Genomic DNA, 19,496 nt, shown 5'->3' on the forward strand with positions numbered 1-19,496 from the left:
TGTGGCCATGTAACTTTGAAGCAATGTAAGTTTAAAACATGCTAGTGTTAATATGAAACATTTTGATAGGTTCAGTTCATGCTATTGCAAATGCAAGACTGGTCCCTGCGGCTATAGCTTACTAATTACTAGGTTAGTAGACCTACATGCCCTCGAGAACCCAAGGCATTACATGTAATTAAGAAGGCATTCTACCTTATCCTAAGGGTTCTTAGCTATAAACACCACTTACCAGTGGGACCATTTGAACTACAATCCCTATGCTCTGTTTTAAATTTAGAAACGTCAATAATCATCGCTTGTGATGCGGTTTTCGAAACATATGGAATTATCTTTCATATCAGCGAGAAAGAATCTTTCAAATGAAAAAGACACACTTACTGCAGCAGGTCAGATCCATACGGATGTGTCCCTCCAGCCGGCAAACTACACTTCCTCCCCTGTTATGCTTACACACAGGTGTTTGAGCACGATAGCTAATTAGCACAGGTGGTCATCTCTGTTTTCTGTCTGTCTTCTGTAAACAAGCGCTGTAACATGGAGATATGGCCGTGTGAGAACCTTAACCCCATAAAGGTGTGTAGGAATTTAATCTTTCATTTTTTAAATTGTTATTTCTCACTGCTATGAAAGATAATTCCATATGTTTCAAAAACTGTACCGCAAACCTTAGCTCTTCAAAAAACTAACCCGGCCAGAAGATAACTTCATGAAAAGATGCTGAAGGTAGTTAGCGTATATGAATGGGCGAGGTTAGTACAGGCAAAATGTGTAAATTGTTTCAAAATAGCCCAATAATAGCCCATCGAAAGGAAAATTTGCTGATAAAAATCTATCTGTCATGAGCATCATTTTTGTAAGCATTTATATATATATATATATATAAAATTAGCCTAGAAGTCTACAACTCTGTCTAGACAACAAAAACAAGTCCGATAAATTGACCATCGTCAAACCAGTTTCTAGTAGGCCTGCCCACATGATACTACAGTTTCCTATATAATTATATAGTACTTACTATCTGAAGTTAACTGTAGTAAATTGTAGAATACTGTAGAACATTATACTCCACAGTGTAGTATCCCTCAATCATGTGCAGTACCTACTATAGATTTGTGTAGTGTACTGTAGAATAATATACTACACACTGGAGTATCTCTTGATCATGTAGTGCTTACTATAGAATGTTGTAGTATACTGTAGAATACTATACTACCCACTGTAGTATTCCTTGATCATGTAGTGCTTACTATAGAATGTTGTAGTATACTGTAGAATACTATACTACCCACTGTAGTATTCCTTGATCATGTAGTGCTTATTATAGAATTGTATATGTCACGCCCTGACCATAGAGAGCCTTTTATTCTCTATGTTGGTTAGGTTGGGGTGTGACTAGGGTGGGTTATCTAGGGTATTGTATGTCTATGTTGGCCTGGTATGGTTCCCAATCAGAGGCAGCTGTTTATCGTTGTCTCTGATTGGGGATCATATTTAGGCAGCCATTTCCCCACTGTGTTTTGTGGGATCTTGTTTGTGTGTAGTGGTGTGTGATCATTCTATGACTTCACATTTAGTTTTTGCTCTTTATTGTTTTTGTGAGTTTCATTTCAATTAAACATGTGGAACTACGTACGCTGCGCCTTGGTCCGACATTCATTATAACGATCGTGCCAGTGTAGTATACTGTATAATACTATACTACACACTGTAGTATCCCTCAACTGTGTAGTGCTAACTAAATACTACAGTAATGTCCGCAAAAGCACTAGTGTTAGCAAAACGCTACCGTTTTTTTCACTATAGTAATACTAAAGTATTTAATTTGCATATACCCCACCCATTCCCCTCCCCATAGCCCAATTTGTGCCACCCACGAATGAGAACCCTACTGTGCATGGCAAGTATAGACCATAAATTGCGTTCCCTAAAGTGAAACTTCCGCCTGCACCCTGAGCTTTTCATACCCACCCACCCACCGGCTTTCTGTCTAACTCCCACCCACCCGCTGGCTTTCTGTCTAACTCCCACCCACCCACTGGCTTTCTGTCTAACTCCCACCCACAACTGGCTTTCTGTCTAACTCCCACCCACCCACTGGCTTTCTGTCTAACTCCCACCCACCCACTGGCTTTCTGTCTAACTCCCACCCACTGGCTTTCTGTCTAACTCCCACCCACCCACTGACTTTCTGTCTAACTCCCACCCACTGGCTTTCTGTCTAACTCCCACCCACAACTGGCTTTCTGTCTAACTCCCACCCACAACTGGCTTTCTGTCTAACTCCCACCCACAACTGGCTTTCTGTCTAACTCCAACCCACAACTGGCTTTCTGTCTAACTCCCACCCACCCACTGGCTTTCTGTCTAACTCCCACCCACCCACTGGCTTTCTGTCTAACTCCCACCCACCCACTGGCTTTCTGTCTAACTCCCACCCACCCACTGGCTTTCTGTCTAACTCCCACCCACAACTGGCTTTCTGTCTAACTCCCACCCACAACTGGCTTTCTGTCGAACTCCCACCCACCCACTGGCTTTCTGTCTAACTCCCACCCACCCACTGGCTTTCTGTCTAACTCCCACCCACCCACTGGCTTTCTGTCTAACTCCCACCCACCCACTGGCTTTCTGTCTAACTCCCACCCACCCACTGGCTTTCTGTCTAACTCCTACCCACTGGCTTTCTGTCTAACTCCCACCCACAACTGGCTTTCTGTCTAACTCCCACCCACAACTGGCTTTCTGTCTAACTCCCACCCACAACTGGCTTTCTGTCTAACTCCCACCCACAACTGGCTTTCTGTCTAACTCCCACCCACAACTGGCTTTCTGTCTAACTCCCACCCACAACTGGCTTTCTGTCTAACTCCCACCCACCCACTGGCTTTCTGTCTAACTCCCACCCACAACTGGCTTTCTGTCTAACTCCCACCCACTGGCTTTCTGTCTAACTCCCACCCACAACTGGCTTTCTGTCTAACTCCCACCCACAACTGGCTTTCTGTCGAACTCCCACCCACAACTGGCTTTCTGTCTGACTCCTACCCACTGGCTTTCTGTCTAACTCCCACCCACCCACTGGCTTTCTGTCTAACTCCCACCCACCCACTGGCTTTCTGTCTAACTCCCACCCACCCACTGGCTTTCTGTCTAACTCCCACCCACCCACTGGCTTTCTGTCTAACTCCCACCCACCCACTGGCTTTCTGTCTAACTCCCACCCACAACTGGCTTTCTGTCGAACTCCCACCCACCCACTGGCTTTCTGTCTAACTCCCACCCACCCACTGGCTTTCTGTCTAACTCCCACCCACCCACTGGCTTTCTGTCTAACTCCCACCCACCCACTGGCTTTCTGTCTAACTCCTACCCACTGGCTTTCTGTCTAACTCCCACCCACAACTGGCTTTCTGTCTAACTCCCACCCACAACTGGCTTTCTGTCTAACTCCCACCCACAACTGGCTTTCTGTCTAACTCCCACCCACAACTGGCTTTCTGTCTAACTCCCACCCACAACTGGCTTTCTGTCTAACTCCCACCCACCCACTGGCTTTCTGTCTAACTCCCACCCACAACTGGCTTTCTGTCTAACTCCCACCCACTGGCTTTCTGTCTAACTCCCACCCACAACTGGCTTTCTGTCTAACTCCCACCCACAACTGGCTTTCTGTCGAACTCCCACCCACAACTGGCTTTCTGTCTGACTCCTACCCACTGGCTTTCTGTCTAACTCCCACCCACCCACTGGCTTTCTGTCTAACTCCCACCCACCCACTGGCTTTCTGTCTAACTCCCACCCACCCACTGGCTTTCTGTCTAACTCCCACCCACCCACTGGCTTTCTGTCGAACTCCCACCCACAACTGGCTTTCTGTCTAACTCCCACCCACAACTGGCTTTCTGTCTAACTCCCACCCACAACTAGCTTTCTGTCTAACTCCCACCCACCCACTGGCTTTCTGTCTAACTCCCACCCACAACTGGCGTTCTGTCTAACTCCCACCCACCCACTGGCTTTCTGTCTAACTCCCACCCACCCACTGGCTTTCTGTCTAACTCCCACCCACTGGCTTTCTGTCTAACTCCCACCCACCCACTGGCTTTCTGTCGAACTCCCACCCACCCACTGGCTTTCTGTCTAACTCCCACCCACCCACAACTGGCGTTCTGTCTAACTCCCACCCACCCACTGGCTTTCTGTCTAACTCCCACCCACCCACTGGCTTTCTGTCTAACTCCCACCCACAACTGGCTTTCTGTCTAACTCCCACCCACAACTGCATTCCTGCAATTCTATTTTAGGCGTATATGACCCAGCTCACTTGCTGATGATCGCAGCAGTTGTCTGCCCTAAAGGCCATATCAACATGTGCAAAAAATAACCTGACAAAAAGATTAAATACTACACAAAAAAAGGTTAATACTAGACAAATAGACACTTGCATCGGCCAATAGGCTAGATGTAGTCTGAAGAGAACAGAGTTGGAGAGATTTGCACTTTCTCTTGAGCTATACCCTACCTTTTAGGAGTGTGATGATTTTCAGATGGAGACAAATATGGGTGAACAATATTTTTTTCTAGGCAATAGTCAACTATAGTCTAATCATATTTAGGAAGTACATTTTCTTGGAACTATAACAGCCCCATCTTTCTCCGCCCATGCATAGGCTACAGCCTACTATTTTAGTTGAGACCAGAGGTGCACCGGCCACTGAATTTGAAGCAGCAAGAATGATGACAGTGGACACTTGCATTTTTTCTTGAGCTACGTTTTGCATATTGGATATAGCCTACCTTTTAGGAGGACGATTTTCAGGCAGAGAGGTATGAATGGGTAATCAATATTTCAGTAGTGTAAAGTACTTAAGTAAAAAATACGTAAAATACGTATTTACTTAAGTAGTTTTTGGGGGTATCTGTACTTTACTATTTATATTTATTAGCTTTTACTTCACTGCATTTCTAAATAAAATAATGTACTGTTTACTCCATACATATTCCCTGACACCCAAAAGTACTCATTACATGTTAAGAGGTTAGCAGGACAGGAAAATGGTCCAATTCCCACACTTGTCAAGAGAACATGCCAGGTCATCCCTAAACTAAACACAAATGGCTTCGTTTGTAAATGATGTCTGAGTGTTGGAGTGTGCCCCTGGCTATCCGTAAAATAAAACAAATAAGAACATTGTGCTGCCTGGTTTGCTTAATATGAAGAATTTGAAAGAATTTCTACTTTTACTTTTGACACAGTATATTTTGGAAATGAACTGTACTTGTTATACTTAATTATATTTAAAAACAAATAGTTTTAGATTTAGTCAAGTAGTATTTTACTGGGTGACTTTTACTTGAGTCATTTTCTATTAAGGTGTCTTTAGTTTTACTCAAGTATGACACTTGGGTGCTTTTCCACCATCGCAATATTTAATGATAAAGAAACGGCTCGCTCACCATGGTAGCCTATGCGCGCGATGCGCTTTTTCCTTTTCGACGATTATCAACAACACGTCGACTCACGTCCACTTCATTCCAGTATGAATATTTATTTACAGACACTGTAGCAAACTATATAGTCCAATCATATTTAAGTTAATTTCCTTAAAAATATAAATGCCACATGATTCTCCACCCATGCATAGGCAGCCTAGTGTATTTCATTGAGACCAAACATAAGAGTATACGCGCTCTTGGTCTCGCACACCCAATTTGAAGAGGGGAGGTAGGCTCCTTAACTTGAAGCAGTGAATTCTGAGTGTGTGAATAATGCGACAGAGACGTGCTTTAAATACAATAGGCAGGCCTAAACTAACGCATACAAAGCAGAAAGACGACCGGTTCCATTATACTGGGAAAGATGGGTTAATCTGTGGACATCGGAGGGTTGGAGTTAAGAACTGAATGAATGGTGGATTGGCCGCGTAGGGTGAAAACAAATAGGAATATATGTATAATTCTGTAACTACAGTTAGCATCGATGTGAGCGAAATAGCTGTAAGTAGCAGTATAAATATTGTTATATGTTAGTTTACTCCACTTAGGGTAAGGGGGGGGGCAATCCTGCAGGAATGCTGCCCTCTACTACCTACATACAGTAGGTTTCTGCAAAACACTACAGTAAATACTACAGTATACTACTAATGTCAGCAAAAAACAATACAGTAAATACTACAGTATGCTACTAATGCCAGCAAAAACAATACAGTAAATACTACAGTATGCTACTAATGAATGCCAAAACACTACAGTAAATAACACAAGGCGACAGGTAGCCTAGCGTTTAGCCAGTAACTGAAAGATTTCTGGTTAGAATACCCGATGACCAAGGCACTTAAACCTTTTACAGCACATTTTACTGCACCTAAAAATAAAAACTACAGTAGCCTTTGCGGAGTCCCTAACCACTGGATGTCCGGTTTTCAGGGGAAATGGAAAGAGAGCAACTTCAGCATTTGGACGTTAACAAGGCAACACTCCATCTTAACTCGTCCACATTTTCCTGGATTGGTTGAACAGTGCAGATAAGAACCTCTCCCGGCAGTATTTTTTCATCTTGTCAAGACAAGTATGTAAGGGTTCTAGTTTCAGGCATTTCTTTTACACCTGTTACGTTAGGTTAATACTACAGTACAAAAAAACACTAGGCTACAGTGAATACTATAGAATATAAATATAGTAATACTACAGTATTTATACCATAGTATACTATAGTATTTTTCACGTGGGTGGAGAGCACAAAAAAACAATTTTGCTGCATTGCACCTGTCCAAACAAACACTTGTAGGCGAATGTAGGTTAGTTGAGACCTCACCTGAACTGAAACGTTTCATTTTATAATGACTATATAATTTTATGAATTTTCCATCATAAAATTATTTTGAATGTTTGTAACAAGTTACAGTATGAAATCAATGAATATAGTCTAACCGTAATTAGTAGCAAAAACTGCTTGTAGTTTAGGCGATCCTGTGAGTGGTAACCACTATAATAATGTTATTGCGTTGGGAATGGCTGTGGTCTTAGTCGTTTGTTACGTCTTCATCGGGAATCCCCTTCTCATAATCATTATGGGACACCGCAGTGCATGTTTCACACAACCACCATCAGAAAATTACAACGTTTCTGTAAAGATTGCAACAGAAACCCTCTCTTACCTGAGAATTGCACTACAGCAAGTGGTGGCTTGGTGTGTCGTGAGAGTGGCTGGTGGTGGAGCCTGTGCAGTCCGTCTCTTGGCGCGCCTCTGTGGCGTGTGATCACAGCTGTGGTATCAACAGCCCCGCTCCGCGCAGCAGCCGGGTGCTCCGGTGTGTAGGGGGCGTGGTCACAGTTTCGGGGAGCCAGCTGGGGCAGCTTCTCTGCTATCTGCTGAACCCTATTTAGGGTTTAATTTATCCAGTGGCAATGTACCGTGATATTGAATGTCCTAATCATATCCAATTGACTCAATAAGTCATACCGCAGTATCACATTATTTGTTCAGATGTCTCTCTCTGTGTGTGTTAAAAGCGTGAGGAAGAAGTGTTCCAGATCTAGGTGCAGATTGTGATATCGTACCCTACTTCTGCCCTTAGCTGTTACGGGATACAATTATGGCGTTGCAATTATATAATCACAATTATAGATTATAGCGTTACAATTATATAATCACAATTATATAATTACACAGAACACTGAATTATAGGATTTATTTTTTGTAAACAACTGTTTTCATTAGACCAATTTAAAAGATTTATAAAATGCTTTATTTAAAAAAAAAAAATAGTCAAGTCAGTTAAGAACAAATTCTTATTTACAACGACGGCCTAGGAATAGTGGGTTAACAGCCTTGTTCAGGGGCAGAGCGACATTTATTTCCTTGGCAGCTCAGGGATTCGATTTAGCAACGTTTCGGTTACTGGCCCAACGCTCTAACCACTAGTCTACTAGACTACAAACGCACCCCTTTCGGGCCAACACCATTCCCGACCTCCGTCAAAAACACAATATAAAACACAAACACATACAAATCAAATAATAACAATAAACAAACATTACAATCAAATAAAAAAAGTACATGCAACATTGTTTACCACCATATCACCACCAATGAATTATACGATCATAGCCTAGTTATGAACCACCATCGTAAATTTCCAGAAAATCTCGAATACCTCTCACCGCCAGGTGGCAGTCAATATAATCTACTACTCTCACTTGCAGTCGTTGTGGGTGTGTCTTGCCTCACAGAGTCGCTTTCTTTGATTATCTCCATCTCGGTGACAGATAATCAGAAAAAACAACAGACTCGGTGAAGAACCTTGTCGAAAGAGGATAATTTTGCTTTTAAAGCAATGGAGGAGTACAATTCCGGAGAGGAGGTAGATTGTGCATTAAGCTAGATACAAATGAATTATTTCAGACTTTAACACTGATTTCAAACGGCCGAGTTAGCTAGATAACGTTAGCATGCGTTACATTGAGGGTGCTGGCTTTGAAAACGTATCTGACGAGTACATGAGTATTTAATTAAGTAGTCAAATGAAACTGACACGATAATATACACCTTTCAAACATTTGTCATGCAAATTATGTCATATTATTGCTTGTGGGGAATTTGTAAGCTTAGCAGCTAGCTGGGTGTGGTCAAATCAATCAGACTGGGCTGGGCAGGACTTGATTAGTAGCGCGCTAGCATCTATCAACATTCAGCATAGGCATATCTACAGTATTATACAGATGAAACCTTCGGCTGTCCCCATAGGGTTTTACATGGAACCCAAAATGGTTCTCCTATGTGGACAGACGAAGAACCGTTTTAAGTTCTAGATAGAAAAAAAAGGTACTAAGAGTTTAAATATGTAACGCTGAATCTACTTAGCTATAAATCTTCCAGTAGCAGGCTGCAGTACACATTTTCTCTGTGCAAGTTATTCTGAAGATCCTATTAACAGTTAGCTATGAGTTTATTGCAGCAGTCCTTCCTCCCGGGGCTTGCCTGAAGGGATTTGATATCCAGTCTTGACAGCTGTAGTGTTGACTAAGTTCTCACAGTGGATTGTCTGTCTGTCTGTGTACCCTAATTTGTTGTGCAAGGAAAAAGTAGGTCAGCTACTTTTGTGTGAATGAATGCTCAACAGCACAAGCTTTTTGTTTTGAGTTGTATCATAAAGTAATCCACACTTTGTTAAATGTTTTTCATAATTATTCTTTTTATATATCTTTTTATATCGTTTGGAATCACAGGTGTCTTTCAACGCAGATGAGGCCAGTGTCTCAGTTAAAGAGGTAAAGGGATATTTGAAACATGTTTGTCAGCAGTCTTATTTCTTGGATGGTAAAGATGATCAAAAACACTGATTATCCCTTCATAGATGCTTGACTGTGTTGTCTTCCTTGCTGACTGTCTGGTGTCTGTGTCTCAGTGTATCGAAGCCATCATTGGAGGACTAGATTACAACCAGAACAAAGTGAACCAGTGGACTGCCAGCATTGTGGAGCACTCTCTCACCCAACTGGTCAAGCAAGGGAGACCATTCAAGTTCATAGGTATGATTGTAAGGATGTTATAACACAAGGAAGTTATGGTATTACAAGAGTCACTCAACAATTAGTCACATCGAAGTGGTGAGAAAACATACAGTACCAGTCAAAAGTTTGGACACATCTACTCATTCCAGGGTTTTTCTTTATTTTTACTGTATTCTATATTGTAGAATAATAGTGAAGACATCAAAACTATGAAATAACACATGGAATCATGTAGTAACCAAAAAAGTGTTTAACAAATCAAAATATATTTTATATTTGAGATTCTGCAAAGTAGCCACCCTTTGCCTTGATGACAGCTTTGCACACTCTTGGCATTCTCTCAACCAGCTTTATGAGGAATGCTTTTCCAACAGTATTGAAGGAGTTCCCAAATATGCTGAGCACTTGTTGGCCACTTTTCCTTCACTCTGCGGTCCAATTTGGAATTTCTTTCCTTAATGCGTTTGAACCAATCAATTGTGTTGTGACAAGGTATTCAGAAGATGGCCCTATTTGGTAAAATACCAAGTCCATATTATAGCAAGAACAGCTCAAATAAGCAAAGAGAAACAACAGTCCATCATTACTTTAAAACATGAAGGTCAGTCAATCTGGAAAACTTCGAAAGTTTCTTCAAGTGCCGTCGCAAAAACCAACAAGCGCTATGATGAAACTGGCTCTCATGAGGAACGCCACAGGAAAGGAAGAACCAGAGTTACCTCTGCTGCAGAGGATAAGTTCACTAGAGTTAACTGCACCTCAGGTTGCAGCTCAAATAAATGCTTCACAGAGTTCAAGTAACAGACATCTCAAAATCAACTGTTCAGAGGAGACTGCGTGAATCAGGCCTTCATGATCAAATTGCTGCAAATAAACCAGTACTATAGGACACCACTAATAAGAAGAGACTTGCTTGGGCCAAGAAACATGAGCATTGGACATTAGACCGGTGGAAATATGTCCTTTGGTCTGATGAGTCCAAATGTGAGGTTTTTGGTTCCAACTGCTTTGCTTTTGTGAGACGCAGAGTAGGTGAACGGATGAACTCCGCATGTGTGATCCCACCGTGAAGCATGGAGGAGTTATGATGGTGTGGGGGTGTTTTGCTGGTGACACTGTCTGATTTATTTAGAATTGAAGACACAATTAACCAGCATGGCTACCACATCATTATGCAGCGATACGCCATCCCTTCTGGTTTGTGCTTAGTGGGACTATCATTTGTTTTTCAACAGGACAATGACCCAAAACACACCTCCAGGCTGTGTAAGGGCCATTTGACAAGTGTGATGGAGTGCAGCATCAGAAGACCTGGCCTCCACAATGACCTGACCTCAACCCAATTGAGATGGTTTGGGATGAGTTGGACAGCAGAGTGAAGGAAAAGCAGCCAACAAGTGCTCAGCGTATGTGGTAACTCCTCCAAGACTGTTGGAAAAGCATTCCTCATGAAGCTGGTTGAGAGAATGCCAAGAGTGTGCAAAGCTGTCATCAAGGCAAAGGGTGGTTACTTTGAAGAATTTCAAATATATAATATATTTTGATTTGTTGGAACACTTTTTTTTTTGGATTCTACATGATTCCATATGTGTTATTTCATAGTTTGAATGTCTTCACTATTATTCTATAATGTAGAAAATAGTACAAATAAGAAAAACCCTTGAATGAGCAGGTGTGTCTGAACTTTTGACTGATACTGTAGATGCAGTAAAAGTTGAAGTTGTTGGTATCCCTTAGAACAGTGGTCACCAACCAGCTGAGTGAGCATACATTTAAATAATTAGCTTTTTATTTTACTGAGCTAATGGTGCTTGCATCTGATGGTCAGTCTCAGAGAAGGGAGAGAGCAGCAGACTGAGGGTCTGTTTCTCAACATCCCTCGCTCTCCCTTTCCTCCACTGACGCTGATGCCGAAACTCGAGTCGCCCCTGCATTATTTCTGCCTCATGCACAAACTCATGTTGATACTCCTATGAACAGAGAAAGTGAAATATTTCTTGATATTAAAAAATACCCACGCCGCTAATAATAACAACAACACAAGCCTATAGATACTTTCCTACTCATTCATTACTGCTGCAGGGATTGTTGTAGCTCTGAGTGGAAATAGGAATAACGTGCATTTTATGGGTTATAAAAGTGTTGACTACAAAGTGTTGACAGTAATGAGTAAGAACTTAAACATGAACTTAGTCATAAAAACAGCAGCTCTTTGCTGTATTAGTCATGGTTTTAAACTTTTGAAATTTCACAAAATCAATTTTGCCGTAGCTTTCTTTATGCCTGCTACGTTACTGCGGACTCGGTCATCTGAGCAATCTGATTGGCCAGCGGTGACGTAGTGCACTTAATTTCCTCTCCAGGTCCACCGGGAAGGCAGAGTTTGTACCTTCAGACACATGAAATGGCAACAGTTTGCCTACCCGACGCACAGGACAGCTGAATTGGCTGCACCTACCACCAACAGACCAATACATAATTTAAAAAAATAAGAACATAAGGCTTTATCATTGGGTTTTTTACAGAAATGTTTGGCGATCGACTAGAAATGCCTTGGAGATCGACAAGTGACCACTGCCTTAGAAGAAGGCTACTCTACTCCACCCTTAACAAGCTGGATGATGGGCCCTGTGTGTGCTCCCGGTCGCAAAGTGCTGTATAATAGCAGTATGATAGCGGTATATCTATATGATAGCCTTTGTGACCAGGTGCAAAGCCCTGTGCATGACAGAATGCCTACAGCAGGAAATGTATCTTCAACATGGTCTTGTGTTCCAGTGAACTGTGCCATCATGCAGAAGAGTGGTGCTGGTCTCCACACGGCCAACTCCTGCTACTGGGACACTGCTACTGATGGTGAGAGAGATGAAACCCCCATGCATACTGTACTAACCTTTGAACAGGCATTTGCTTTTGTTGTGCTAATAAACAGTGTATTACGTTTTGGCTTATTCAGAAGGGTGCAACAAAGTATAGCCCGACCGATATGGACCTTTTTAGCGCTGTATCGTTATTGGCGATAATTCCACCAATAACCGATATTTCATAAATAGGATAGGGAAAAAAGGGAATCTTATGCTTATCTGAACATTCTGTATCATTTAAGGCTGTCCCCGACTACAAAAAATGTTGGTCGACCGAGTCTGGTCTTTTGACCAATCGATTGGTTGAAATTTTAAAACGTATATTTTTCCATATATATAGACATATCCTATGTGTTTTAATCAAAACCACTATATGCACTGAGCTAGTCTGATGCTTTAAGCGAACTGTTTGATGAAATAATTAAGACACATATGACTAGAGGGAGTCCGACCGCAATTGATTTGATTGTGCCGCCTGGCTCAGACTTGCTGCGTTTTGTTAAAAAAAAAAAAAACAGTGAGTGACTGTGTGACTAGCACCCATTCTCTCTCTCCTCCCTGCTGCAGAGACCACCACAGAACATCATTGTGTGCAGCGCTGTCCGTGTTGCTGAAGCTGCAACATGATTAGACATTTGACTGAAAAGTGATGTTGACGAAATCCCTGGTTTGTTTAGTCAAAACATTCCCTATTTCCTCAGCCCTTGCTCTCTTTAGGTGACACATGTATGCATCACATGCACGTGACCAATAGGGCCTGACCTATAGCATATCATAATCACATAAATAAATTGGTTATAACAAACTCTGAACATTGTAACACGTGACAGCAAAATGGATGCAGAGGGCGTGACAAATAAACTGGAAACTGGAACGTTTACTGGTTGCGCAGGAGGTAAAGGGGAAGTCAGATGTGTGGAGTACATGTGACTAGTTGTGGAAAACACTGGAGATCAAGAAAAAGAAGGTAAGGAGCCAGCTCTGTGTGCATATTAAGTCTGTGTGTGCCATACAGGTGCTGTTAGATTACAATATAATTGTTCTGACCATTTGGAACAATGTAAACAAGTTGTAAGCATTCCAGAGAGCCGGTTGGAATGTTTTTTTTGTAACGGCTTTATTACAACAGTCTCATTCATCCGTGAAACGTGGAACGGTTTAGGCCTATTTATTATTTACTCAAATTAGTCTTTGGTCGCTTTATTTTATTTTAGAACTAAAATGTTTGATTGCATTTCACATCATGAATGACTCGTATGCTGTGTGTCGACATGAACAAATAAATGATTGATTGATACAGTAGCCTGTATAAGTATTGAAATACAGGCCTAAGTAAGTTATGGTATTGAGACTAAACGGGATGCGCTCTTAGGTCTGCAGCTTGATGGTGGTTATACAAGGATACTAAGACCACTAATGATAATGACATTACTTATTATTATAATAATAATAATAATAATAACAATAAGGAGATCAAGGAGAAAGGGAAGTTATTTTTATTATAAATATTTCTGACAATTTGGAACAGTGTAAACAACACCAAATGTATGATAAATAATACCAGAAAGGCTGGTCTAACGAGAGGAAAAACGTGTAAAGCCTTTATTACAGCGAATTTGTGAAATTGTTTCGTGAGGCTTGGTTCTCGTGGAATCAATCCACCAAACACTCAAACAGGCAACGGAAGCAGGATCTTTCTTATTTCTGTAGATATACAGTACCAGTCAAAAGTTTGGACACATCTACTCATTCCAGGGTTGTTCTGTATTTTTACTATTTTCTGACCTCAACCCAATTGAGATGGTTTTGGATGAGTTGGACCGCAGAGTGAAGGAAAAGTGGCCAACAAGTGCTCAGCATATGTAGGAACTCCTTCAATACTGTTGGAAAAGCATTCCTCATAAAGCTGGTTGAGAGAGTATGCAAAGCTGTCATCAAGGCAAAGGGTGGCTACATTGAAGGATCTCAAATGTAAAATATATTTATACACTTTTTTGGTTACTACATGATTCCACATGTTATTTCATAGTTTGGATGTCTTCGCTATTATTCTACAATGTAGAAAATAGTACAAATAAAATCCCTTGAATGAGCAGGTGTGTCCAAACTTTTGACTGGTTCTGTATATAGATTTATAAAGCCAGTCACATTTAACAGTTAGGCTGTTTGCTATTATGCACCGAGCAACATGGTCTGGAATAATGCGCCAATTCAACAGCGCACTGATGTGTTTCAGAACCGCGGACAGCTACCACTATCCAACGTGGCAGAAAGCGCATTTGTTATAAAATATTCACATTTTTATTTATGTTGTGCCATTGTTTCATAATATGACCATATCAAATTTCAGTAGCACATGTCTTAGACTGATGGAGTGTGCCATCCCATCGGCCTCCAGAATGGATCAGTCCACGCAGACAGGAGCCAATCAGTCTTGTACAACATGATTATACTTTATTTTATTTTATTGCCACTGCTCGACTAAATAAGTCTCGGTCGTCCAACAGCCTATCGACCAAACAATCGACCAGTCGACTAAATGGAGTCAGCCCTAGTTTCATTATTGTCACAATGTAAGAAATCAACATTTAAAGCATATTTCTTGGACAATTGCTCTTTGGGATGGCAATTTATGAGAACTCGGTGTGGAAAAATGACCCTTTTTCATTTTCCCGCTGTAAAACAGTATGTTGGCAGATATATTGGTACATTTTGTCCCCCAATTGGTATTGGACCCTCCAAAAAAACGTTGGTCGGGCTCTAATAGAAAAGTATTGTACTGTACATACATGATTCCCTGTGATTTTCTGGGAAAAGGAATCTGGTCATTCTGTTTCTATCTGCGTCTGTTTTGAAATGTTGCTCTCCACTGAAGAAGCCACACGTTGGAATGTATTTTGTGTGTCCAAATTGGTTCTGATGTTGTGTTGAATCTGATTGGTTGAGATCTAGTGGGTTGACCTGATTGGTCTTTGTGGTGTCCTCCCACAGGAAGCTGCACGGTCAGGTGGGAGAACCGCACCATGTACTGTGTGGTGAGTGTTTTCGCCGTGGCCTTGACCTGTTAACATACCCCCCCCCCCCCTTCTCGCACTGAGCTGAACACAACCTGGCATGCACCAGCACCACCAAGCCTTGAAGATCCAAGCTGATTACCCATGCAAATAAATGTCTGTTGTACAACATCTTTCAACCCCACACTCTCAAACTTTGACCACTCCCAATGGGAACCATAGGATGGGAATTCAGTGATGTTGCTATAAGTGGTGGATACATAGTGTTGTCTGTGTGTAAATGTAAATAGACCAGTAGTTCTAGAGAGATGCTCAGCATGGACTTAGAAAATGGAACTAACCACACTGGACATGTGGAATATTATTTACTAAATCAATACATCCCATTTACAGTTTCAATAGTGTGTCGTAGTTGAACCACTATAACAAATAATAATAATTGGAGTCTCAAAGCAGAGGTCAGGTTTAATACATTCCTAACAGAGTGCAGAGAGAGACATTGGAGGTTTATGACGGTGTACTTTTTCTTTAAGAATGTGTGTTATATTTATTCTAAGATCATTCCCTCTGGATTGTTGAAGTTGTAGCTCTCCTGCAGGTTGTATCACATTTACCTCACTAGCCCTTATGTCATTTGTGATATTAAATGGACTGAAAATGCTCATGACACTACAAGTATGACTTGTGACTGACCGTGCTTGTACATTGACCTTTGTCATTAAATGTATTATTTAACTATTGTCACATGATTTCTTGGTGTTTAATTGAGATGTCTCACCAGTAATGCAGGTTGACAGAATAGCTAATGAGGTTTAGGATGGGGTGAAACAAGTGCAACTGCTGGTTTCTTACCTTACACACATTCCTGTACATAAGGGGGTTGTGGTAGTAGTTATGTTAATTATATTTTGTTGTTACAAATTGTCTATTTGCTGCATTGTTGTTGTAATAAATTCTATGTACCAGATGGGATTTTAAAATAAGATGGAGAGGAATTAGGATGCTTACTAATCACAGATGTTTAAAACGAGCACTGCAAATCTTCTTTAAGCCTTTAATGTCTAAACATAGACTCACCTCATCTATTAAAACTCACATGACTAGCTTGTCTCAGAGTTGATTCATTTTTCATTAAGGCAAATGATGAGCATGAAAAGAGGCCAACACATGAGAATCTGTCTGTACAGGTCTGATGAAACAAGGCTATCCTGAGTCTGTGTACAGATCTGATGAAGCAAGGCTATCCTGAGTCTGTACAGATCTGATGAAGCAAGGCTATCCTGAGTCTGTACAGATCTGATGAAGCAAGGCTATCCTGAATCTATGTACAGATCTGATGAAGCAAGGCTATCCCGAGTCTGCCTCTACAGGTCTGATAAAGCAAGGTTATCCTGAGCCTGATGATGAGTGCCTCTACAGGTCTGATGAAGCAAGGCTGTCCTGAGCCTGACGACGAGTCTGCCTCTACAGGTCTGATGAAGCAAGGCTATCCTGAGCCTGATGATGAGTCTGCCTCTACAGGTCTGATGAAGCAAGGCTATCCTGAGCCTGATGACGAGTCTGCCTCTACAGGTCTGATGAAGCAAGGCTATCCTGAGCCTGATGACGAGTCTGCCTCTACAGGTCTGATGAAGCAAGGCTATCCTGAGCCTGATGATGAGTCTGCCTCTACAGGTCTGATGAAGCAAGGCTATCCTGAGCCTGATGACGAGTCTGCCTGTTCAGGTCTGATGAAGCAAGGCTATCCTGAGCCTGATGACGAGTCTGCCTGTTCAGGTCTGATGAAGCAAGGCTATCCTGAGCCTGATGACGAGTCTGCCTCTACAGGTCTGATGAAGCAAGGCTATCCTGAGCCTGATGACGAGTCTGCCTCTACAGGTCTGATGAAGCAAGGCTATCCTGAGCCTGATGATGAGTCTGCCTCTACAGGTCTGATGAAGCAAGGCTGTCCTGAGCCTGATGACGAGTCTGCCTGTACAGGTTTGATGAAACAAGGCTATCCTGAGTCTGTGTACAGGTCTGATGAAGCAAGGCTATAATGAGTCTGTGTACAGGTCTGATGAAACAAGGCTATCCTGAGTCTGTATACAGGTCTGATGAAGCAAGGTTATCCTGAGCCTGATGTTGAGTCTGCCTGTACAGGTCTGATGAAGCAAGGTTATCCTGAGTCTGCCTGTACAGGTCTGATGAAGCAAGGCTATCCTGAGCCTAATGATGAGAGAGGTTATGGCTGGTGAAACGTTTACCTAAGAAATCTTCTGAAAATGATTGCCTCAGTTGGATGATTGCGGCCCTGCTTTAAGCATTTTGTTGATTACAATGAGGTAATCACTCATTGTAGAAGTGAAAGCTGTTTCTATACTATTCTGTTCTCCAAGCAAAGCAGATCAATTACTTCAACGATGGAGAGTCGGAGAAATGGAACTTGTAAATAATTTGATCCCAGCCTAACAAACTAGAGGAATATTGGCTGGATTCCATTGTCAAAACTTGCTACCTCTCCTTGTTTTGGGGGGGGGGGGGGGTATCAGTACATTTGATATTTTTTTGCAACTTTTACTTCACTATATTCCAAAGAAAGTAATTTACTTTTCACTCATACATTTTCCCTGACACACAAAAGTACTTGAGCTTAGCAGGACAGGAAAATGGTCCAATTCACACACTTGTCAAGAGAACATGCCTGGCCATCCCTACTGCCTCTTATCTGGAGGACTTACTGAACACAAATGCTTTGTTTGTGAATTATGTCTGGGTGTTGGAATGTGCTCCTGACTATCCATAAAATAAATAAGAAAATTGTGCTTTCTGGTTTGCTTAATATGAACAATTTGAAATGATTTATACATTTACTTTTGATTCTTAAGTATATTTTTGCAATTGCATTTACTTTTGATACTTAAGTATATTGAAAACCAAATACTTTTATTGAATGTGTATTTTACTGGAATGATAATTGGGTACTTTTTCCACCACTGTCATCCTTTCTGTTCTTGGTGGATGAGATTTACACAGTCAGTCGTGTTTCTGTATTGTTCCACTAGGGGTCAGTATAAGTCAGTATATGGGGTCCGATGATGACAAAACAATCACTCAATAAGTCACATAAATATAAATGTACTTCACATATTGTTTAAATTTCATATTTTAATAATCATTCTCTCTGAAATTGATTCACAATACTATGTGTGTGTTCATTAGATTTTTATAGATATCAAAAATTCTGTTTGGCTTCAAAGATTGTCTTTTTTAATAAAAACTATATGAAGCATTCATATGATACTAAATGTCATCAAGCCCTGTGCAACTGCATTGCAAAAGAAGAGCTAGTGCAAATAAAGACACATATAAAATAAATATACAACACACACATTAATACATGTAAGATTCAAGCTATACAAAGACACTTTTTACCATGACAAATATTAAACACATTTCAAATAGATATTGTGCAAGTCTGTGTGTATATTTCCATACATAATGAAACACCAGACAGACTCAGAGACATACAATAGCACAGCATGAATGAGCAAAACACATAGACATCCAATCAAAGCATCTCACTGGCACCACATCAACAACAGCTGCTGCTGACTATTGCCCTTACAAAGCTGAACCAAAACCAAAGCGTGCTGGAAACGTGCAAAAGTGTGAGACGGAGAGAGAGTGGTAAAGCTAAAGCAACCGACTGCAGACAAAAGTCAAGAAGTGAAGTCAGGGGAGGTGCATCTACTACAGCCGAAAGTCGGACACTGATGTGGCTTTCCAACAGCAAGGCTCAGCACAGCATGGCAGTGTTGCCATCATTTATAAAAGTTGTTCTTTGTAATATCAAAATAAACACGTCTCCAACCCCCATATCACACACTCACAAAATGTAAATATATGCATGTAATATCAATTGGTGAGAGAGCCTCAAATAGCACATTCATTTGTACATATCTACTGTATTCAGACCCCTTGACTTTTTCCACATTTTGTTACATTACAGACTTATTATAAAACGGATTTTAAAAAACAATTCTAATTAATCTACGCACAATACCCCATAATGACAAAGCAAAAACAGGTTTTCAGAAATTTTAGCAAAAACAGAAATACC

At 41.2% G+C, this 19,496-nt stretch overlaps 3 protein-coding genes across 4 annotated transcripts in view; 1 reads left to right on the forward strand and 2 right to left on the reverse strand.

Annotated features, from left to right (window-relative positions):
- The window catches only part of LOC139404010 (synaptotagmin-like 5), an 84,742-nt gene extending 77,494 nt beyond the window's left edge, over nucleotides 1–7,248 (reverse strand). The window contains exon 1 of the mRNA XM_071147178.1: nucleotides 7,161–7,248. The gene's annotated coding sequence lies outside the window, so the exon portion shown is untranslated. The remainder of the gene's footprint in view (nucleotides 1–7,160) is intronic.
- A 1,000-nt stretch (nucleotides 7,249–8,248) lies between these two features.
- On the forward strand, nucleotides 8,249–16,495 carry LOC139404042 (dynein light chain Tctex-type 1-like). 2 transcript variants are annotated; one of them, XR_011633802.1, is made up of 6 exons: nucleotides 8,249–8,366; nucleotides 9,232–9,273; nucleotides 9,411–9,534; nucleotides 12,295–12,372; nucleotides 12,948–13,347; nucleotides 15,372–16,495. XR_011633802.1 is itself a non-coding variant. In XM_071147180.1 (5 exons), the coding sequence occupies exons 1-5, from the start codon at nucleotides 8,340–8,342 to the stop codon at nucleotides 15,446–15,448; spliced, it is 348 nt and encodes a 115-aa protein (XP_071003281.1). In that variant the 5' UTR covers nucleotides 8,249–8,339; the 3' UTR covers nucleotides 15,449–16,495. The 2 variants fall into 2 exon arrangements, 1 of the variants encoding a protein (XP_071003281.1); XM_071147180.1 differs by lacking the exon at nucleotides 12,948–13,347.
- Nucleotides 16,496–18,620: 2,125 nt separating this feature from the next.
- Nucleotides 18,621–19,496, reverse strand: part of LOC139404026 (X-linked Kx blood group (McLeod syndrome)) — a 36,331-nt gene continuing 35,455 nt past the window's right edge. The window contains exon 4 of the mRNA XM_071147179.1: nucleotides 18,621–19,353. The gene's annotated coding sequence lies outside the window, so the exon portion shown is untranslated. The remainder of the gene's footprint in view (nucleotides 19,354–19,496) is intronic.

The sequence above is a fragment of the Oncorhynchus clarkii genome, chromosome 3, assembly GCF_045791955.1.
Source record: "Oncorhynchus clarkii lewisi isolate Uvic-CL-2024 chromosome 3, UVic_Ocla_1.0, whole genome shotgun sequence".
NCBI classification, from domain to species: Eukaryota; Metazoa; Chordata; class Actinopteri; order Salmoniformes; family Salmonidae; genus Oncorhynchus; species Oncorhynchus clarkii.